Below are 23,891 nucleotides of genomic sequence, written 5' to 3'. Positions count from 1 at the left end.
GTAGCAGAGTACAGTACTGCAGGATGAGCGGGACTGGAAGAAGTAGCAGAGTACAGTACTGCAGGGTGAGCGGGACTGGAAGGAGTAGCAGAGTACAGTACTGCAGGATGAGCGGTACTGGAAGAAGTAGCAGAATACAGTACTGCAGGATGAGCGGGACTGGAAGGAGTAGCAGAGTACAGTACTGCAGGGTGAGCGGGACTGGAAGGAGTAGCAGAGTACAGTACCGCAGGATGAGCGGGACTGGAAGAAGTAGCAGAGTACAGTACCGCAGGGTGAGCGGGACTGGAAGAAGTAGCAGAGTACAGTACCGCAGGGTGAGCGGGACTGGAAGAAGTAGCAGAGTACAGTACTGCAGGATGAGCGGGACTGGAAGAAGTAGCAAAGTACAGTACTGCAGGGTGAGCGGGACTGGAAGGAGTAGCAAAGTACAGTACTGCAGGATGAGCGGGACTGGAAGAAGTAGCAGAGTACAGTACTGCAGGATGAGCGGGACTGGAAGAAGTAGCAGAGTACAGTACTGCAGGGTGAGCGGGACTGGAAGAAGTAGCAGAGTACAGTACTGCAGGGTGAGCGGGACTGGAAGAAGTAGCAGAGTACAGTACTGCAGGGTGAGCGGGACTGGAAGGAGTAGCAGAGTACAGTACTGCAGGATGAGCGGTACTGGAAGAAGTAGCAGAATACAGTACTGCAGGATGAGCGGGACTGGAAGGAGTAGCAGAGTACAGTACTGCAGGGTGAGCGGGACTGGAAGGAGTAGCAGAGTACAGTACTGCAGGATGAGCGGGACTGGAAGAAGTAGCAGAGTACAGTACTGCAGGATGAGCGGGACTGGAAGAAGTAGCAGAGTACAGTACTGCAGGGTGAGCGGGACTGGAAGAAGTAGCAGAGTACAGTACTGCAGGGTGAGCGGGACTGGAAGAAGTAGCAGAGTACAGTACTGCAGGGTGAGCGGGACTGGAAGGAGTAGCAGAGTACAGTACTGCAGGATGAGCGGTACTGGAAGAAGTAGCAGAATACAGTACTGCAGGATGAGCGGGACTGGAAGGAGTAGCAGAGTACAGTACTGCAGGGTGAGCGGGACTGGAAGGAGTAGCAGAGTACAGTACTGCAGGATGAGCGGGACTGGAAGAAGTAGCAGAGTACAGTACTGCAGGATGAGCGGGACTGGAAGAAGTAGCAGAGTACAGTACTGCAGGGTGAGCGGGACTGGAAGAAGTAGCAGAGTACAGTACTGCAGGGTGAGCGGGACTGGAAGAAGTAGCAGAGTACAGTACTGCAGGGTGAGCGGGACTGGAAGGAGTAGCAGAGTACAGTACTGCAGGGTGAGCGGGACTGGAAGAAGTAGCAGAGTACAGTACTGCAGGGTGAGCGGGGCTGGAAGTAGCAGAGTACAGTACTGCAGGGTGAGCGGGGCTGGAAGAAGTAGCAGAGTACAGTACTGCAGGGTGAGCGGAACTGGAAGGAGTAGCAGAGTACAGTACTGCAGGATGAGCGGGACTGGAAGAAGTAGCAGAGTACAGTACTGCAGGGTGAGCGGGACTGGAAGAAGTAGCAGAGTACAGTACTGCAGGGTGAGCGGGACTGGAAGAAGTAGCAGAGTACAGTACTGCAGGGTGAGCGGGACTGGAAGAAGTAGCAGAGTACAATGCTGCAGGGTGAGCGGGATTGTAGCCGAGTAGCTGGTGAGCAGGGGCTGGACCGAACAGAACAGAGGTGAGTGGGACTGGGGAGAGCAGCAGCAAGTTTGGGATGAGTAGGTACTAGAGGGAGTAGAGGTGAGTGTGGAATAAGCAGGGATTAGATGTAGCAGAGAAAAGCTGAAAGGGGTATAGTGCTGCAGGGTATGTAGGACTGGAGGGAGAATGTGGAGGGAGTGCAGTGCTGCAAGGTGTGCAGCAAGCACTGAAACCGCTCACTTCCTGTGGAATGATGCATCTGCAATACTAGTAAAATATATTAAGGCACAGTTCACATATGACCAAACGGCCCTCACCGATTTTTATCCACTGCTATTACTTAGAGTATGAAATTTAATTTGTATTTTGCCAATAATTTTTTCAACTTGCCTGAGAGTGTTCCATGACGGACTGTGGGGTCTATTCATGAAGCAGTGAAAAGAGTGGAGAAGTGAGCCTGTGGAGAAGTTGCCCATGGCAACCAATCAGCTGCTCCGTATAGTATGCAAATTTTAAATATTCAATGCTGATTGGTTGCCATGGGCAACTTCTCCACTGGCTCGCTTCTCAACTCTTTTCACTGCTTCATGAATAGACCCCTGAATTAAGTCAGGGAAGGGTAAATGTACATGTATAGGATGATTACGTTGATCAAGAACTGGCAGAAACTTTATTCAGTATGGAGATAAATGCATAGCATGTAAAGTGGTGACCACAGCACGCAAACCAGATACTGCTGGGCTGATGGAGAGAGATCTAGGCCAGGTTAGTGTAAATTGCCCTGCGCATAGCTAGAATACAGGCCCCACACACACACCCACACGTGTAGATTTGCATGAATCTAATATGCCAGCTTGCACCTGGAAAGGACAGGAAGGGGAAAGGGAAGGGATGGACTAATGCCGGCTGAGGACAGGAAGAGGGTGTTTGTAGCATAGCGACATATACACAGATGTGTCATTTTACATCTTTTCTCATGCTGCAGCTGGTCTGCCAGGAAAAAGGAACCCACCGGCAGGAGCATGTGCGGTGTTCACACCCACTGCCCCACAGGCCTGCATGGTGCTGTAGCATGGCATATTGCGTCTGGCACATGCACGGAAATTGGTGCGCTGCAGTGCAAGGTAACAATATAAGTGGACGATCTGTATGCCTGTCCAAGCCATATGTGCAGGTGTAAATCATTAGGACAATCCTCTGTGATCGGCTGCTTGTGGAAGCACTGCTGTTTGTAAGTGCTCTTCCCCATTGCTTGTGTAGGTAGTATGTTTGTGTGTGCTTGTGTAGCAATGACAGTTGTACAGTATCTGCTGTATTAGAGAGGTTTTATAAGTTCTACTCAATGCAAATAGTGAATGCATAATTTGCAGGCAAAACAAATGGATTAAAAAATGTGTGTAAGTATAATGGAAGTACACAGAATGTACAGCTGGCGCATACACTATTGGTGCCAACCTGCATGTATCTCATAATAGTTACACAGTAGCATATGCCCACAAATTTGGATATCTGTGAACGCACTTATCCCCTACAATTTGGGTCATGACTGTGCCCATCCCAGCCCCTTGCTCTCAAAGTCTATCCTGGGCTTGAATGAACAAATGTGGTGACTGAATGCTACAGCTTACGGTGCATTCCGCATACCTGCTGATATTTATCTAGGCACAAATCAAAACAAAATATAACCCACCCACCACCACCACCTATCCAGGCAAACCTGACCCAAGTACCTCTTCCACGACATTTGGGGTCTGCACATCAGGGGTAAACATATGTACTTATTCATATCCAAAACACAGGGTTAGCCTTATACATACAATCATATATGGTGTCATATTCCATTTCAGTACCTGGCATGTTCCTCAGGAAGTTTTCTTTGTCGTTGCATATGAAACATGAGGTCGCCTCCATTTACGTACTCTATAACCAAAAACAACCTACACAAAGGGGAAGGTAAGTGATTAAAAACACGATCAACTAAAATCATACAAAAATAAAAGTTGGTCATACGTCTTGTTACTAGCATATAAAAGGTACTTTTTAACAAACAAAAAAAATCTAATGAATCTTTTAAATAAACAAAAAATAAGAATTTACTTACCGATAATTCTATTTCTCGTAAGTCCGTAGTGGATGCTGGGGACTCCGTAAGGACCATGGGGAATAGCGGCTCCGCAGGAGACTGGGCACAAAAGTAAAGCTTTAGAACTACCTGGTGTGCACTGGCTCCTCCCCCTATGACCCTCCTCCAAGCTTCAGTTAGGATACTGTGCCCGGACGAGCGTACACAATAAGGAAGGATTTTTGAATCCCAGGTAAGACTCATACCAGCCACACCAATCAAACCATATAACTTGTGATCTAAACCCAGTTAACAGCATGATAACAGAGGAGCCTCTAGAAAAGATGGCTCACTACAGCAATAACCCGATTTTTTGGTAACAATAACTATGTACCAGTATTGCAGACAATCCGCACTTGGGATGGGCGCCCAGCATCCACTACGGACTACGAGAAATAGAATTATCGGTAAGTAAATTCTTATTTTCTCTGACGTCCTAGTGGATGCTGGGGACTCCGTAAGGACCATGGGGATTATACCAAAGCTCCCAAACGGGCGGGAGAGTGCGGATGACTCTGCAGCACCAAATGAGAGAACTCCAGGTCCTCCTCAGCCAGGGTATCAAATTTGTAGAATTTTACAAAACGTATTTGCTCCTGACCAAGTAGCTGCTCGGCAAAGCTGTAAAGCCGAGACCCCCTCGGGCAGCCGCCCAAGATGAGCCCACCTTCCTTGTGGAATGGGCTTTTACAGATTTTGGCTGTGGCAGGCCTGCCACAGAATGTGCAAGCTGAATTGTACTACAAATCCAACGAGCAATAGTCTGCTTAGAAGCAGGAGCACCCAGCTTGTTGGGTGCATACAGAATAAACAACGAGTCAGATTTTCTGACTCCAGCCGTCCTGGAAACCTATATTTCCAGGGCTCTGACAACGTCTAGCAACTTGGAGTCCTCCAAGTCCCTAGTAGCTTTCCATGTGAGATATTTTAACTCCACATATTTAAGTGGTTCAAACCAATGTGACTTTTGGAACCCAAAAACTACATTTAGATCCCAAGGTGCCACTGGAGGCACAAAAGGAGGCTGTATATACAGTACCCCTTTCACAAACGTCTGAACTTCAGGGACTGAAGCTAGTTCTTTTTGGAAGAAAATTGACAGGGCCGAAATTTGAACCTTAATGGACCCCCATTTCAGGCCCATAGACACTCCTGTTTGCAGGAAATGTAGGAATCGACCTAGTTGAAAATTCCTCCGTCGGGGCCTTACTGGCCTCGCACCACGCAACATATTTTCGCCAAATGCGGTGATAATGTTTTGCGGTTATATCTTTCCTGGCTTTGATCAGGCTAGGAATGACTTCATCCGGAATGCCTTTCTCCTTCAGGATCCGGCGTTCAACCGCCATGCCGTCAAACGCAGCCGCGGTAAGTCTTGGAACAGACAGGGTCCTTGCTGGAGCAGGTCCCTTCTTAGAGGTAGAGGCCACGGATCCTCCGTGAGCATCTCTTGAAGTTCCGGTTACCAAGTCCTTCTTGGCCAATCCGGAGCCACGAATATAGTGCTTACTCCTCTCCATCTTATAATTCTCAGTACCTTGGGTATGAGAGGCAGAGGTGGGAACACATACACTGACTGGTACACCCACTGTGTTACCAGAGCGTCTACAGCTATTGCCTGAGGGTCCCTTGACCTGGCGCAATACTTGTCGAGTTTTATAAACATGTGGAAGACTTCTGGGTGAAGTCCCCACTCTCCCGGGTGGAGGTCGTGTCTGCTAAGGAAGTCTGCTTCCCAGTTGTCCACTCCCGGAATGAATACTGCTGACAGTGCTATCACATGATTTTCCGCCCAGCGAAGAATCCTTGCAGCTTCTGCCATTGCCCTCCTGCTTCTTGTGTCACCCTGTCTGTTTACGTGGGTGACTGCCGTGATGTTGTCCGAATGGATCAACTCCGGGTGACCTTGAAGCAGAGGTCTTGCTGAGCTTAGAGTATTGTAAATGGCCCTTAGCTTCAGGATATTTATGTGAAGTGATGTCTCCAGGCTTGACCATAAGCTCTGGAAATTCCTTCCCTGTGTGACTGCTCCCCAGCCTCGCAGGCTGGCATCCGTGGTCACCAGGACCCAGTCCTGAATGTGCGGCCTTCTAGAAGATGAGCACTCTGCAACCACCACAGGAGAGACACCCTTGTGCTTGGTGACAGGGTTATCCGCTGATGCATCTGAAGATGCGACCCGGACCATTTGTCCAGCAGGTCCCACTGGAAAGTTCTTGCGTGGAATCTGCCGAATGGGATTGCTTCGTAGGAAGCCACCATTTTTCCCAGAACCATTTCATTGATGTACTGAGACTTGGCTCGGTTATAGGAGGTTCCCGACTAGCTCGGATAACTCCCTGACTTTCTCCTCCGGGAGAAACACCTTTTTCTGGACTGTGTCCAGGATCATCCCTAGGAACAGAAGACGAGTCGTCGGAATCAGCTGCGGTTTTGGAATATTGAGAATCCAATCGTGCTGCCGCAACACTACCTGAGATAGTGCTACCCCGACCTCCAACTGTTCCCTGGATCTTACCCTTATCAGGGAATCGTCCAAGTAAGGGATAACTAAAATTCCCTTCCTTCGAAGGAGTATCATCATTTCGGCCATTACCTTGGTAAAGACCCAGGGTGCCGTGGACCATCCATACGGCAGCGTCTGAAACTGATAGTGACAGTTCTGACCATAAACCTGAGGTACCCTTGGTGAGAAGGGTAAATTGGGACATGAAGGTAAGCATCCTTGATGTCCCGAGACATCATGTAGTCCCCTTCTTCCAGGTTCGCAATCACTGCTCTGAGTGACTCAATCTTGAATTTGAACCTCCGTATGTAAGTGTTCAAGATTTTAGATTTAGAATCGGTCTCACCGAGCCGTCCGGCTTCGGTACCACAACAGTGTGGAATAATACCCCGTTCCCTGTTGCAGGAGGGGTACCTTGATTATCACCTGCTGGGAATACAGCTTGTGAATGGCTTCCAAAACTGCCTCCCTGTCAGAAGGAGACATCGGTAAAGCCGACTTTAGGAAACGGCGAGGGGGAGACGTCTCGAATTCCAATTTGTACCCCTGAGATATCACCTGAAGGATCCAGGGGTCTACTTGCGAGTGAGCCCACTGCGCGCTGAAATTCATTGAGACGGGCCCCCACCGTGCCTGATTCTGCTTGTAAAGCCCCAGCGTCATACTGAGGGCTTGGCAGAGGCGGGAGAGGGCTTCTGTTCCTGGGAACTGGCTGATTTCTGCAGCCTTTTTCCTCTCCCTCTGTCACGGGGCAGAAATGAGGAACCTTTTGCCCGCTTGCCCGCGAAAAGACTGCGCCTGATAATACGGCGTCTTCTTATGTTGAGAGGCGACCTGGGGTACAAACGTGGATTTCCCAGCTGTTGCCGTGGCCACCAGGTCTGAAAGACCGACCCCAAATAACTCCTCCCCTTAATAAGGCAATACTTCCAAATGCCGTTTGGAATCCGCATCACCTGACCACTGTCGTGTCCATAACCCTCTACTGGCAGAAATGGACAACGCACTTAGACTTGATGCCAGTCGGCAAATATTCCGCTGTGCATCACGCATATATAGAAATGCATCTTTTAAATGCTCTATAGGCAATAATATACTGTCCCTATCTAGGGTATCAATATTTTCAGTCAGGGAATCCGACCACGCCAACCCAGCACTGGACATCCAGGCTGAGGCAATTGCTGGTCGCAGTATAACACCAGTATGTGTGTAAATACATTTTAGGATACCCTCCTGCTTTCTATCAGCAGGATCCTTAAGGGCGGCCATCTCAGTAGAGGGTAGAGCCCTTGTTCTTACAAGCGTGTGAGCGCTTTATCCACCCTAGGGGGTGTTTCCCAACGCACCCTAACCTCTGGCGGGAAAGGATATAATGCCAATAACATTTTAGAAATTATCAGTTGTTATCGGGGGAAACCCACGCATCATCACACACCTCATTTAATTTCTCAGATTCAGGAAAACTACAGGTAGTTTTTCCTCACCGAACATACAGTAATACCCCTTTTTGGTGGTACTCGTATTATCAGAAATGTGTAAAACATTTTTCATTGCCTCAATCATGTAACGTGTGGCCCTACTGGAAGTCACATTTGTCTCTTCACCGTTGACACTGGAGTCAGTATCCGTGTCGGCGTCTATATCTGCCATCTGAGGTAACGGGCGCTTTAGAGCCCCTGACGGCCTATGAGACGTCTGGACAGGCACAAGCTGAGTAGCCGGCTGTCTCATGTCAACCACTGTCTTTTATACAGAGCTGACACTGTCACGTAATTCCTTCCAACAGTTCATCCACTCAGGTGTCGACCCCCTAGGGGGTGACATCACTATTACAGGCAATCTGCTCCGTCTCCACATCATTTTTCTCCTCATACATGTCGACACAAACGTACCGACACACAGCACACACACAGGGAATGCTCTGATAGAGGACAGGACCCCACTAGCCCTTTGGGGAGACAGAGGGAGAGTTTGCCAGCACACACCAGAGCGCTATATATATACAGGGATAACCTTATATAAGTGTTTTTCCCCTTATAGCTGCTGTATTTTTAATACTGCGCGTAATTAGTGCCCCCCTCTCTTTTTTAACCCTTTCTGTAGTGTAGTGACTGCAGGGGAGAGCCAGGGAGCTTCCCTCCAACGGAGCTGTGAGGGAAAATGGCGCCAGTGTGCTGAGGAGATAGGCTCCGCCCCCTTCTCGGCGGCCTTATCTCCCGTTTTTCTGTGTATTCTGGCAGGGGTTAAATTCATCCATATAGCCCAGGAGCTATATGTGATGCATTTTTTTGCCATCCAAGGTGTTTTTATTGCGTCTCAGGGCGCCCCCCCCCCCCCCAGCGCCCTGCACCCTCAGTGACCGGAGTGTGAAGTGTGCTGAGAGCAATGGCGCACAGCTGCAGTGCTGTGCGCTACCTTGTTGAAGACAGGACGTCTTCTGCCGCCGATTTTCCGGACCTCTTCTGTCTTCTGGCTCTGTAAGGGGGCCGGCGGCGCGGCTCTGGGACCTATCCATGGCTGGGCCTGTGATCGGTCCCTCTGGAGCTAATGTCCAGTAGCCTAAGAAGCCCAATCCACTCTGCACGCAGGTGAGTTCGCTTCTTCTCCCCTTAGTCCCTCGATGCAGTGAGCCTGTTGCCAGCAGGTCTCACTGAACATAAAAAACCTAAAACTAAACTTTTTACTAAGCAGCTCAGGAGAGCCACCTAGTGTGCACCCTTCTCGTTCGGGCACAAAAATCTAACTGAGGCTTGGAGGAGGGTCATAGGGGGAGGAGCCAGTGCACACCAGGTAGTTCTAAAGCTTTACTTTTGTGCCCAGTCTCCTGCGGAGCCGCTATTCCCCATGGCCCTTACGGAGTCCCCAGCATCCACTAGGACGTCAGAGAAATGAAATTAAAAACACAATGAAGGGCATGTTCATTTTTGAGAGTAGTGCTGAAAAATCTGCTTCATCAACGGTCTGTCACAGTCTTTTAATTACTTGTGGTATATAGTTCTATGGTTTCTATTGCCAGCTTGACAGAACGAGATGGCAGTTCCTGGAAGGACATTCAAAGGAACCTTATAAACAAGCAAAAACGTACTTTGGACCTGATTCATAGACGGACGCAATGTCTATGTTGTATGCAGTGGAGCAATGGTTTGCCACTGCACATGCATATAAGTCACACTGCGCATGCGTATAGGTCACACTGTACATGAGGTCCTGTGAGGGCAGTCCCATTGAGGAGCCAGTCAGGCAGGGAGCGTTTGTGGGATGCAGTAGAGTAGTGGCGACTCAAACGCAGGTATGTCTCGACCGTTTTGGGAAGTGTCACAGAATGCGACTGCAATCCCGTTCCTAGTAAACCCGGCTCCAAGGTCTAACTTCCGATGGCCACATTGCATGACCATCAGGTTGGTTTGGAAGGTTGATTATGATTGGATGTGCGTCCGAAGGCTGTTTCTTCATACACAAGAGATGGATCTGAGAAGCCTCCTGTGGGAATCTTAAGACAAATCCCAACGTGTGGGATCGCAGCGGCGAAGGCATTTGGGTACATCTCTGAAGCAGACCCTGTATATATCTAGGTTTACTATGTTACAGTACGCTTGTCACTGTATATAATGTAAATGGTCCAATTACGCCCTCTGTGTGCATACTCTAACGCACTGACAGGCAACCTGATAAACATAGGCGGCCCTGTAGCGGACAAAAGGGACGCACATTACTCTTAACCTCAATAGTAAATGAAAAATCAATACACTTAAATCAATAAAATAGACAACATATCTGTAAAGAACATCTCAGTGAGCATTTTAAACAGGCATCTAAGCTTTATACAAGCGAATACGACGTCAAAGCTGATAGCAATTGGGGCTGTAAAGCAAAGGGTCGGAGAGAAATATAAGGTGTCGGGCAGGCTGTTTCCCATCACCGCTCTAATAACCCCGGATCATGTTTCTGCAGTACATGCCCAAGTATTGAGGCTTTGAAGCAACATACTTTACAAGAGATCAAAATATTATATATATATATATACATACCCACACACACACACTCACACATACATGCAGTATGTGTATATACTTTACGCATTGGATTGTAGCCACACCCAACGCGTTTTGACCAATCGTGGTCTTAGTCAGGGGAAGACCACGATTGGTTGAAACGCGTTGGTCGTTATGACGTCACCAGCTGGGTCCAGAGCCAGCGTGAGAGATTCGGCTACACGGAGCACAGCATTGACGGTTTTTACTTTGGCATATCTATTGCCATGTTTGAATTTTAAACTTACATGTACGTGGAGATTGTTTTTACTACATAAAGTGTGTTATTTTTTAACTTACGAGTGCGCTCCCCAATTCTTCCTAGCATCAATACTAATTGCTCCATTGGCCTGGAGCGGGATGCCGCTGCACTTGGAGGAATAGCAGGAGAGAAACTCTGGAGTATACTTGCGCAGAGACTGAGTATTATACATATATATATATATATATATATATATATATATACATACATACATACATACACACACACACACACACACACAATGTGTGGACCGCATGAAAGTCGCCCAAACAGCATACCGAAAATAATAACGTTTTAAAAGAGGCTGAAGAAAACGCTCTGGAGCTCCAATGTGCATCCTCTCCTGAGGGCACTTTTTTCTAAACTGCCTGTGGGAGGGGGCATAGAGGGGAGGAGCCAGCACACCCAGTTGAAGAAATTTAAAGTACACCGGCTCATTTGGACCTTGTCTATACCCCATCGTACTAATTCCCCAATCTCCCTTAATCAAACCTTCTAAAGAGAAGTTACCCAAAGCAATCAATCAATATATAAATTTTACTTGACATTTCTCTAGTATGTTCTAGATTTCTGTACTTGTCACCTTTAGAGTGTTTGATGCATCTCCCCACAAAACATAATTTAGAACACTTCACTTTGTACACAAACTTTCCTGACTGTCTGAATAGAAAAGATTGGTTATTTTCCAGAAGAGTAGAGCGCATACTGAATATTCTACTTCTACACTAATTCTTTACACAGAGAGCAGGTGCGTGTAGTAAAAATGAGCCACATAACACAAATACAAATATATTGAATTGTAAACAGTACGTATAAAATAGTGATCAAAGTAACATGTATTTATTTGACTGCACCCAGATACAAGGTTTGGAGGCTCATATAGTATAGAAAAAAATGGTGTTAAATCAGCAACTTCCAGACTTGGAAATACAAAGATCAACGTGGGAAACTGCAAGTGGAATGAACAGATTCAAGCTCTGTTAGTATAAAATGCTAAATACTGTATTTCCATCTTTCAGTCCAAATGATTAGTCCTAAAAGCTTACATACCAACATGAGATATCACAATCAATAGGCTGCTCTATTAAAAGCACTACGACCCACAAAGTAAAGATTTATTTTATTATTGTATTGACAATACCAAGCCATTATTAAGCAATTCCCAAACTCATGAAGTGAAATTGGAAATAGGTTAGCAGAGCTATAACTGTGGTGTCCATTAGCACACTGTCCGTAAATGACTGCCTGGACTATTGCTCAGCAGCGAATGTGAGATGCGTAAACCACCAAGCTCCTGCACTGCTACACGGTAAGCATATGAAAAAACAGCATCTTCAACTAGATAGAGTTTGATAGAATCTTCATAAAGTTAAATACAATGTAACTGCCAGGAGTGACAAATGCCTCATATTTCCATAGCAGCACTTTGCCATGTTTCATGAAGATTCCCCCAATACAATCAGACAGACATCTACAGCTATGAATGATCATTCTTGCATTAACGTTTACAAAAGCATATATGCCGTGTAATAATACAGCAGCAGGTGGGGAGATTGGTCTCTAATGATTGCTTGGCTGGAGGGGATGGTTTCCTCTGGTACCCAGGGGGAAGTGATGTGAGAGCCAGGAAGTGAACAGAGTGAGTAAAGAGGGTTTGGGTAAGAGAGACCGGCATCTGGGATCCCGCCGGTCACCATACCGACGCTAGGATCCCGGGGTTTAGAATAGTGGGGGGGGGGAGCGTAGGCTTGGTGGCAAGCTGGGCTCGCCACAGGTTCTATTCCCACTCTATGGGTGGGAATAGGCCCTGCTAGTCGGCATGCCGACTGTCGGGATTTTGAGGGGTCGGGATATAGGCGTCGGTATTGTGCCGCCAGTCACATAACTACATCCCGTACGGAGTGCTGCATCTGGACTACACTACGGGAGGCACCAACATTAGAGATAACCTGTAGGGCATAAGTAAATCAGTTTTGATCAGTTTTAAGGGTTCTCTTAATAGAAGTGTTGACTTTGAGAAAACATCCAAAGTTTAGTCAAGTTATTCTTTTAATGATCTGAATTGGATGAATTCTACTTCAGCAGTGGTGTGTACATCGCACCAGCCATCAGGAATATGAAAGGAATTTTGAGAATTAGAAGCACTGGCACAATTATCACTGTCTCCCTTTAGTAGGCCCAGCACAATTTTATAAGTTCTAGCTCCCAGGCACAAGTGCCCACTTCTGCTTGTGCATTATCCTCAGTCACAGGAAGGGCCATAACAGATTAATAATGAACGTGCTTACCTGCTTGGCGTCTGGAAGCAAGAATGCAAACCAACTAGAAAGGGGTTGTTTGAAGCTTGCTCGAACACATGCTTCTCAGTTTGGACCCAGTCAATATCCTGAAAACAGGAATGCAATTAGAAAGAAGCAGACAGCAATAAATAATTGACAATACAGCAAGTCAATCCGTCACACACCAGCAATATTTAGATGTGTTCATGCCTGTACATTCAATAACACATATGGGAGACTGACAGCTCCCCTTACCAGTGTCGGCTTTGCTGTCAGGACTGCTCATCAGTTATTTTCACATGACTGGTCTACACAAACAATAGTATATACAGCATAACCACCACACTGGATCTGTTGTGATATTTATAGTATATACTGGTTACTTCTGTAATACCAAAGATCATAGTTACACAACATGAAAAGGGTCATAGGATGCTATGAGGCGGCCCAGGGGTCCTGCGTGACTGTGCTAGTGAATAGAAAGTTTACATTGCATATGAACAATACACTGATTCCCCCCACAGTTACTGTATGTTTGAAATAGTAGAAAATGTATTTGAATTTGTCAGTCTGGTCTCCTATCAAGGTAGTGCCAACAGGCTGTGTGTGGTTAACTAATCCGTAGCTAAAATCTGTCGGGCAGGTACAGCTTTACAAACAACTAGCTGTTCACCCCGTTCTTCGCACGTGAGTTTCGGATTTTCAAGGTTGTAAATATAAATATGAGTGTTAAAAATTTGGTACATCTATAGAGATGTAAATTTGAGACGTGTTAATGTAAGTAAATACTAATCCATGTTTTTGGCGTTACTCGAAGAGCACCCATAGCAGAGGCGGTAAAAAGTGACAGAACCATTTTTTTAGTTTATTAAATACTACACACTGGAGGTGCAATCCAAAGTTTTGATCCGATTGTCCGTTTGGGTGTCATCGTTCATGCATTGGTAATGATGTAATTATGTCAACGCCTTTTTCATCCACTTAGGTGAGGTTTATGAAAATTCTAATTACGTAGTTTTCCTATTTCCCACCTGCAGAATACCTATATTACATTTCATCTTCCTAACATATCGGGAAGTAAGAGAATTAGTGATGAGTGAGTGAATGTTTTCACATTTTTGTAGTTTATTAAATTCTACCCACTTGAGGCGCAATCCAAATTTTGATCTGATTGTCCATTTGAGCGTTATAGTTCCCGCTACGCAAACCATGCATCAGTAATGATGTAATTATGTCAACCCCCTCTTCATCTCCTTAGGGGAGGTTTATTAAAATTCTAAATACACAGTTTTCCTATTTCCCACCAGAAGAATACCTATGTTCAATATCAGCTTCACTACATATAGGGAAGTAAGAGAATTAGTGATAAGTATGTCAGTCAGTGAGTGAGTGAGGGCTTTCGCACACACAATATATATATATATATTATCATAATATAGTACTGTACATGTGGTAGTAGAGTGTCTTTATTTGCATGTGAAGTCCGATGAGCGCCGTCTCTTCTTGTTTGTATATACATACATACATACATACACACACTCACGCACATATATATTTTCCAAAGCCCGGCACTGACACTTCAGTATGTAATTGCCACGGTGCCATCCATATTGCAAATGGATATACAAACGAGAAGAGGCGGCGCTCTTCGGACTTCACATGCAAAAAAAGACACTGTACCACCACACGTACAGTACTATATATATATATATATATATATATATATATATATATATATATATATATATATATATATATATATATATAGAGTCACAGATGGTGGCACTCGCAGGACTTATTTCCAAGAATAAGTCCTGCGAGTGCCACCATCTGTGACTCTGTATTTGGTTGCCAAACCATTCTGGAAGGCACCCAGGCATATACATATCTAAGGAGAGAGTGCCGGCCGTTTGCTACATATATATATATATATATATATATATATATATATATACACACACACACACACATATAGACAGAGAGAGACAGTATACCAAAAAAAATGTATTACTGTTGTGAAATCTCTATCCTGCATATATTTCCCAAACTATAAAACACATCAAAAAAATAATATTGTTCATAATTCCTACATGCCTACAGATCTACATATAATTCTAATCCATTAATTTAGGTATGTGACATATGTCAAATTTTAATGCCAACTCCTTATGCTGGGCATACACTAAATCAGGGGTGGCCAACCGGTCACAGGCAAAAGCCAGAAAAGATCTGTAGTCTAGGACAAGAGCAACTATCCTGCGTGCTCCAAAGGCGCAAGTGCAAAAATGGGGGCATGGCCTAGTTGTCACAAAGCCACACCCCGTTTTTGTTTGCACACCTTTCGGTATGATGTTTGTAGGAGTATGACCCGGATTTTAGTCATGTTGTACAGTGCCACCAACATAGAATGCCCCAGTACAGTGCCACATACATATAAAAACACCCAAAAATGGGTGCCTCCACAGTGTCAGATACATATATGTTATCACAGTGCCACATACACATGCCCCCACAGTGCCAGATACATATATGCCCCCACAGTGCACATGTCCCCACAGTGCCAGATACATAAATGCCCCCAGTGCCAGGTACACATGTCCTCACAGTACCAGATACATATATGCCCCACAGTGCCAGATACATATATGCCCCACAGTGCCAGATACATATATGCCCCACAGTGCCATATACATATATGCCCCACAGTGCCAGATACATATATGCCCCACAGTGCCATATACATATATGCCCCACAGTGCCAGATACATATATGCCCCACAGTGCCAGATACACGTCCCCACAGTGCCAGATATGCCCCCAGTGCCAGATATACATGTCCCCACAGTGCCAGATACATATATGCCCCCCATGCCAGATAGATATGCCTCCAGTGCCAGATACAGATGTCCCCCCCAGTGCCAGATACACATGTCCCCACAGTGCCAGATACACATGCCGATACAGAAATGCCCCCAGTGCCAGATAGAGAAATGCCCCCAGTGCCAGATACACATGTCCCCAGTGCCAGATGCACATGTCCCCACAGTGCCAGATATGCCCACAGTGCCAGATATGCCCCCAGTACCAGACACACGTCCCCACAGTGCCAGATATGCCGCCACAGTGCCAGATACATGTCCCCACAGTGCCAGATACACATGTCCCCACAGTACCAGATATGCCCCCAGTGCCAGATACACATGTCCCCACAGTGCCAGATATGCCCCCAGTGCCAGATACACATGTCCCCACAGTGCCAGATATGCCCCCAGTGCAGATACACATGTCCCCACAGTGCCAGATATGCCCCCAGTGCCAGATACACATGTCCCCACAGTGCCAGATATGCCCCCAGTGCCAGATACACATGTCCCCACAGTGGCAGATATGCCCCCAGTGCCAGATACACATGTCCCCACAGTGCCAGATATACATGTCCTCACAGTGCCAGTGTGCTGCTCACAGCGCTGCTGCTGTGAGGGGAGGAGAGCGCAGCATGCGCCTCTTCTGCCCCTCAGTCTCTGGCGGCGGTGCGGGTGTCTCTATTCAACTAGGCGCCGGTCCATGAGCCAATCAAAGCCTGCGGTCCAGCAGCCAATTAGGAGCCTTAGCTGCTGGACCGTGAGCACTGATTTGCTCACGGACCAGCACCGAATTGAAGATTGACACAGAGGGGCAGGAGAGGCACACACTGCAATCTCCTCCCCTCACAGCAGCAGCGTGTTGAGCAGCACTTGGAGTGGGGTGAAACTAGAAGTGTGTGAGTTGAGCAGCGGTGACCGGGAGCTGACCGAGCCGCATGCGGAGGATGAAAGAGCCGTGGGTTGGCCACCGCTACACTAATCAATGATCTGGCCGATCCGCCAAGTATCGCCAGATTGTCCACATAGTGGTACAATGTATTTGCATGACTGATCTGAAAATATAGATTGGTCGGACATGCTGGATCATTCGCCATGTCTGTCAGATGCAATATTTTGAAGTCACAAGTCGGCTGCATCAGGCAGGGTATGCAGGGACATCTTAACATATAGGCACACTGGGCAGCTGCCCAGGGCCCCACAATGGTGGTCACACAATCAGAGCAGCCAGTCAGCATTCTCTACTTGTCTCCCAGCCTGAAGACAGAAAGTGAAGGGCTGTCAGCATGCTGACTGGTGGATGGCTGGAACTATCCACCTATCAGAGTGCTGCTAGCCATTCACTGTATGGAATTATGTGAAGAGATGGCGCAAGACCACAGGAATGTCAAGTGAATTTGAATGGGTGTGTATGGGCCCCAGTGCATTGCTGTGTATGAGTGTATGCACTGCCCTAGTCATCCAATGGACATTTCCCCTGCTTCTTCACTGCAGAAGAATGGGAAATGTCTCCTCCCTAGGAAAGATCACAGATATCGTGTACCATGTACTGTGAGGTATCTCACAGTGTATACCCATGATAGCCAATGGGTGTCAGATAAAATGTCTGTCAGTGTTACAGGCATTTTATCTGTCGATGTATGCTCAGCTTTAAAGAGGATAAATTAATATCACATACTTTTATATGATATGCATATTGTATATATATATATTGTTGATTGGCAGGATTATTATGCTCTGAACATGTTTGGAAGAAAAGATATTGAAGTTTTCTGTATTTCTGACTAAGAAGTGGTTTGTGAATAGAAGCCTTAAAGCAGTGGTTCTCAACCTCAACCCTCAAATTCCCCCAAGGTCATGTTTTGAGGATTTCTGTCTGTGGAAGCAGGTAGGATAGTTATTGATACAGCAAAATAGGCTAGCTCATCTGTGCATGATTAAAGAAATCCACAAAATATAACCTCTTGGTGGTACTTGAGGTCTGGAGTGGAGAACCCCTGCCTTAAAAAGAGGTTTTTAACATATTCACAATTTCTGGAAGCCAATCTGTTTATGGAAGATGGCCCTTGTTTCTATGTCTTCTATGAACACATTGGAATTTGTAATTTTTGAATCTCTCCTTATTTTTAATTTTAAAGAAACTTTAATGTTACTGGGTGTCATTTTGGATTTATAATAATTTCTATACAGATGTGTCCTCTTACAATGATGCCGCGGTGTATGCACGGGTGCATGCATCTCAGGAACGCAGTGCCACACCAGGCTGCATACGCTCGCACCCACATGTTTACAATGCAATAAGTATGGATCGCGAGTGCGCACACAGCAGTTACAGCAAGATACAAATGCCTGTAAAAGGACGTATCTGTACCTTAAATATTGCCGTTATTTTGGAATGTTAAATTGCATTCCATAACGTTCTGTCTCTGTGCTCTTAATAAATTCATGTGCTGATAGCTTGGCTATAAAAATATTACAGGATTGTTTGGTCAACGACATCTCTGGTTGATCTTCTTTAGATTGTAGTTTTAGAGACATTCAGTAGAAACCTATAAAAGTGTCAGCTCTTAGAACAGACATGGTTGCTACAGGTGCCACTGTATTTACTGGAGCATCAGTTTCATGAAACCATGAGTATATAGTCTACAAATTAGTAGTATAGCTTATACATAAGATGTACATTTTCCATAGCAAATAAGTACATAAAACTATGCTGAAACGCATAAACCACAGCAGATATGCAAAGTTCTGTTGGGTATGGAAAACTTAATCATAATTTTTAAACAGAGGATACTTTAACATTATAGTTTATAGTCTGCACAAAGACCACTGGTAGGTCCCTGTATAATGATCAAAATATTAACCAGCACCTGAAATTATTTAAAGTAGAGTTATAGCTAGGTGGCGACATTAATAAAACAGAATGGCAGAAATAACATTCTTCTATAAGGCAGCCAATGAACTCATCAGGGGCCCTGTGCACTGCATCATGTACTTACCCACAGCAACACATGTCAGCGTTTACTTAAGGTACTGTACTTCTTAACAAGAGTTATTTTAAAACAACCGGTCTACAGAGAAACATACTAATGAGGCATTGGAAGAGTCTGCAGCTCTGTATAACATCTGTGCCTTTGGGAAAACCCAATACAGTATGACAAATATCAGCCTAGAATGTAAAGAGGTGGCTACTGGAATTAATGCAATAACGGTAAAGCAAGAGATAGGAAATGTGTTGTTATACTTAACTAAGCATTTAATAACAGCACATTATCCAGCCAGGACATGTTGCCCTGTGGTATTTCAAAGGCAGTTTGTTCAGACTTAGTAACTAATTAGAGTGTCAAGTACTTTACCACATTACACCATTACTTCTGCTTCCAGCTTAATAAAGTAATTATGACCTCACCCTTTAGTAGCACATACACAGTAAATTCCTAGCTGACCCGTACAGCGACATATAGTGAAACATGAACAGGTTGTTGTTGTCAGAGCTCAGGAACACTAGTATTGGCTTATTTTATTGGGGGTAAAGTGGAGAAATATACTCCCACCAGCATGTACAAACCTCTTCGTCATGCACAAGTTCCTTCTTCACCACCTTCATGGCATACGCTTGATCATTCTTTTTTAACCGCACTAGAAGGACTTTAGCATAGCTTCCTCTTCCAATCACTCTGATAAGATCAAAGTCCTGAAGACCCAGTCCCTGTGAAATTTTAATTCCATCCAATCCATCAATGATGGGTGTAATGTCCTGCAAATAGAAAGGAGATACTGGTAATCAGAGTGCAACTATTAAATTAAGCAGACACAGGACAATGTAACAATATTGAAGCAGAGAATGCCACTGCAATGGTACAAAGCTGGAGCAGAGGAGCCCCTGCAAAGTAACTAGGCTTCAGCAGAGGAAACCACTGCAAGATAACTAGGCTACAGCAGAGAAAGCCACTGCAGCGCAACTAGGCTAGAACAGGAATAAGCCACTGCAAAGTAACTAGGCTAGAACAGGAATAAGCCACTGCAAAGTAACTAGGCTAGAACAGGAATAAGCCACTGAAAAGTAACTAGGCTAGAACAGGAACAAGCCACTGCAAAGTAACTAGGCTAGAACAGGAATAAGCCACTGCAAAGTAACTAGGCTAGAACAGGAACAAGCCACTGCAAAGTAACTAGGCTAGAACAGGAATAAGCCACTGCAAAGTAACTAGGCTAGAACAGGAATAAGCCACTGCAAAGTAACTAGGCTAGAACAGGAATAAGCCACTGCAAAGTAACTAGGCTAGAACAGGAATGAGCCACTGTAAAGTAACTAGGCTAGAACAGGAATAAGCCACTGCAAAGTAACTAGACTAGAACAGGAATAAACCACTGCAAAGTAACTAGGCTAGAACAGGAATAAGCCACTGCAAAGTAACTAGGCTAGAACAGGAATAAGCCACTGCAAAATAACTAGGCTAGAACAGGAACAAGCCACTGCAAAGTAACTAGGCTAGAACAGGAATAAGCCACTGCAAAGTAACTAGGCTTCAGCAGAGGAAACCACTGCAAGATAACTAGGCTACAGCAGAGAAAGCCACTGCAGCGCAACTAGGCTAGAACAGGAATAAGCCACTGCAAAGTAACTAGGCTAGAACAGGAATAAGCCACTGCAAAGTAACTAGGCTAGAACAGGAATAAGCCACTGAAAAGTAACTAGGCTAGAACAGGAACAAGCCACTGCAAAGTAACTAGGCTAGAACAGGAATAAGCCACTGCAAAGTAACTAGGCTAGAACAGGAACAAGCCACTGCAAAGTAACTAGGCTAGAACAGGAATAAGCCACTGCAAAGTAACTAGGCTAGAACAGGAATAAGCCACTGCAAAGTAACTAGGCTAGAACAGGAATAAGCCACTGCAAAGTAACTAGGCTAGAACAGGAATGAGCCACTGTAAAGTAACTAGGCTAGAACAGGAATAAGCCACTGCAAAGTAACTAGACTAGAACAGGAATAAACCACTGCAAAGTAACTAGGCTAGAACAGGAATAAGCCACTGCAAAGTAACTAGGCTAGAACAGGAATAAGCCACTGCAAAATAACTAGGCTAGAACAGGAACAAGCCACTGCAAAGTAACTAGGCTAGAACAGGAATAAGCCACTGCAAAGTAACTAGGCTTCAGCAGAGGAAACCACTGCAAGATAACTAGGCTACAGCAGAGAAAGCCACTGCAGCGCAACTAGGCTAGAACAGGAATAAGCCACTGCAAAGTAACTAGGCTAGAACAGGAATAAGCCACTGCAAAGTAACTAGGCTAGAACAGGAATAAGCCACTGAAAAGTAACTAGGCTAGAACAGGAACAAGCCACTGCAAAGTAACTAGGCTAGAACAGGAATAAGCCACTGCAAAGTAACTAGGCTAGAACAGGAACAAGCCACTGCAAAGTAACTAGGCTAGAACAGGAATAAGCCACTGCAAAGTAACTAGGCTAGAACAGGAATAAGCCACTGCAAAGTAACTAGGCTAGAACAGGAATAAGCCACTGCAAAGTAACTAGGCTAGAACAGGAATGAGCCACTGTAAAGTAACTAGGCTAGAACAGGAATAAGCCACTGCAAAGTAACTAGACTAGAACAGGAATAAACCACTGCAAAGTAACTAGGCTAGAACAGGAATAAGCCACTGCAAAGTAACTAGGCTAGAACAGGAATAAGCCACTGCAAAATAACTAGGCTAGAACAGGAACAAGCCACTGCAAAGTAACTAGGCTAGAACAGGAATAAGCCACTGCAAAGTAACTAGGCTAGAACAGGAACAAGCCACTGCAAAGTAACTAGGCTAGAACAGGAACAAGCCACTGCAAAGTAACTAGGCTAGAACAGGAATAAGCCACTGCAAAGTAACTAGGCTACAGCAGAGAAAGCCACTGCAATGTAACTGGGCTGCAGCAGAGAAAGCCACTGCAATGTAACTGGGCTGCAGTAGAGAAAGCCACTGCAATGTAACTAGGCTGCAGCAGAGGAGGCCACTTCAATGTAACTAGGGTGCAGCAGAGAAAGCCACTGCAATGTAACTAGGCTGCAGCAGAGGAGGACACTTCAACGTAACTAGGATAGAGCAGGCGAAGCTACTGCAATGAAACTAGTCTGCAACAGAGGATGCCACTGCAGCGTAACTAGGATAGAGCAGAGGAAGCAACTGCAACATAACTAGGCTAGAGTTGAAAAAGCCACTGCAACATAACTAGGCTAGAGCAGAGGAAGCCACTGCAATGTAACTATGCTGGAGCAAAGTAGGCCACTGCAACATAAGAAGCCTGGAACAGAGAAGGCCACTGCAATAACCAGGCTGCGACAGAGAAGGCCACCGCAATAACAAGGCTGGAGCAGTGGATGTCAATACAATATAGACACATTTTCACAGAGCATTCCCCTCCCCTTTAATTCTACATAATAAAGTCCAAAAATGAATGCAGATATAGCTGTAAAAATCACTTAAACTGTAAGGCAGCATGTCAAAATACTTAACACAATAAGTGAAGTGAGCACATTGGATATAACAAGACAGCATTACAACCATTAGACAATTACCAAGGACTTACTCAATAACTGATTTTATTTAAAAAAAAAAATCTGTTAATTACTATTCTGCTTATGCAGCACACATTGACAGTGTACTGTAACACAGTCTTCCATTAGCCATATATAGGTAATGCTTTCTTCCATAAATAAAGTCTTATGTACTTAGAAAATAATTTGTTAGTTTCTTATTTTCCGCCACTTACATCTGAGCCATCCTTCCGTGTTTTTTGGGGTGATGAGATAATATTAACTAGAAGAAGAAAAAAAAAAAAAGAGTCAGAGAAATATTAAACATCCTAAATTTATATTTCCTTTTTTTTTTTTAACCAGAATTCACACTTTTAAGGACTCCTTATAACAAATGCATCTGATTAGGCCCATTACCTGGCATCAACCACACAAGTCTGATGTGGTCAAATTGCTGTCTGATAGTTTTATTGCGCATGACTTTGAGTGTTCAGTAATTCATGTTTTATAAAGTTATAGGAATGGATAGGTTCAGTTACTAAGGACAAGCTTATATTTGTTGTGAATTGCCAATATACTATTCAGTGTGTACATAGAATATTTAATCATTTACATCCATTATATGGTATACTGCCAATTTTCCCTGTGAGTACTTTTCAATGTAATCCTATACAATAAAAGGCTAACACTGTTCCTTACCTCTATGGGGGGAATTAAAGTGTTTTGTCGTGCTGATAGCAACTAGATGGCGCCTGGAGGAGCTATTCAAGTGTTGGTCCATTTGGGCAGGCACAGCCGTTGGTAAGGATATTATTGTTATGTTGTTACGTCATTCTGACCGGCTGGTAACTAGTATTATATAATTCAGATACAGATGTAGCCATGTTCATATTTTAGATTAGCATGCTGCATGGCGCGCCGGGCTGCGACTACTTGCAGCCGGCGATCGCTCCAGTAATTCCATCAGGAATGATCCATTAGGAATTAATGGAACGATCGCTGGCTGCGAATAGTAGCAGCCCGCACATCGCAGGAAAGATGAACATGGCTACATCTGTATGCAGAACCCTCCATCACTAATTTCTTCCACTATACATGATTCTTATTATCTTACCACCTTACTTTTTCCACAAGTAAACTTGATAATACACAATCCATCAACTAAACCTCTTATCGTTCATTTAACCACATCAGTTATTCCCCTTCTTTTACAGAGAAGAACCTTACACTCCCGCCTTCCCCAACAACATTCACCCTAATGCTTGCTGGGACCTAGCTCACCTCTTGAACCTGTCACTCTCTGCTGGCAAATTCCCTTCTGTTCTCAAACACTACTGTATCCATGAGAAACTATTTCTAGATCTTACCATTTCATTTTTTCTCTTCCCATTGCTTCCAAAACACCTGAGCAGCTTTTTAAAAATCATCTAACCTATTATTTCTCCAGATACTTCCTCCTTGACCCCTTGTAATCTGGCCTCCACCTCTGTACTCCACCTAGACCGCCTTCATTAAAGCGATCAACAAGTTTTAGTGAGGGCAGCTAAGTGAAAAAGTTACAGGTCCAAAGTTACAGGTCCATACTCAAGTTATCACTTCTTTACAACTTTGAATATGGTCAAC

General features: G+C 44.9%; 1 protein-coding gene across 7 annotated transcripts in view; it reads right to left on the bottom strand.

Annotated features, from left to right (window-relative positions):
- Nucleotides 1-23,891, bottom strand: part of PRKCZ (protein kinase C zeta) — a 646,661-nt gene that overhangs the window by 83,510 nt on the left and 539,260 nt on the right. For all 7 annotated transcript variants that reach the window (XM_063943062.1, XM_063943064.1, XM_063943065.1 and 4 more), the window contains 4 exons: nucleotides 22,505-22,551; nucleotides 19,309-19,497; nucleotides 12,889-12,986; nucleotides 3,530-3,616 (listed from right to left, as the gene is read on the bottom strand). In XM_063943062.1, coding sequence (XP_063799132.1) covers nucleotides 3,530-3,616; nucleotides 12,889-12,986; nucleotides 19,309-19,497; nucleotides 22,505-22,551 — 421 coding nt within the window. The remainder of the gene's footprint in view (nucleotides 1-3,529; nucleotides 3,617-12,888; nucleotides 12,987-19,308; nucleotides 19,498-22,504; nucleotides 22,552-23,891) is intronic.

Source organism: Pseudophryne corroboree, chromosome 10 (assembly GCF_028390025.1).
Source record: "Pseudophryne corroboree isolate aPseCor3 chromosome 10, aPseCor3.hap2, whole genome shotgun sequence".
NCBI lineage: Eukaryota > Metazoa > Chordata > Amphibia > Anura > Myobatrachidae > Pseudophryne > Pseudophryne corroboree.
The sequence above is the reverse complement of the archived record's forward strand: the minus strand, read 5'-3'. Positions and strand labels throughout refer to the sequence as shown.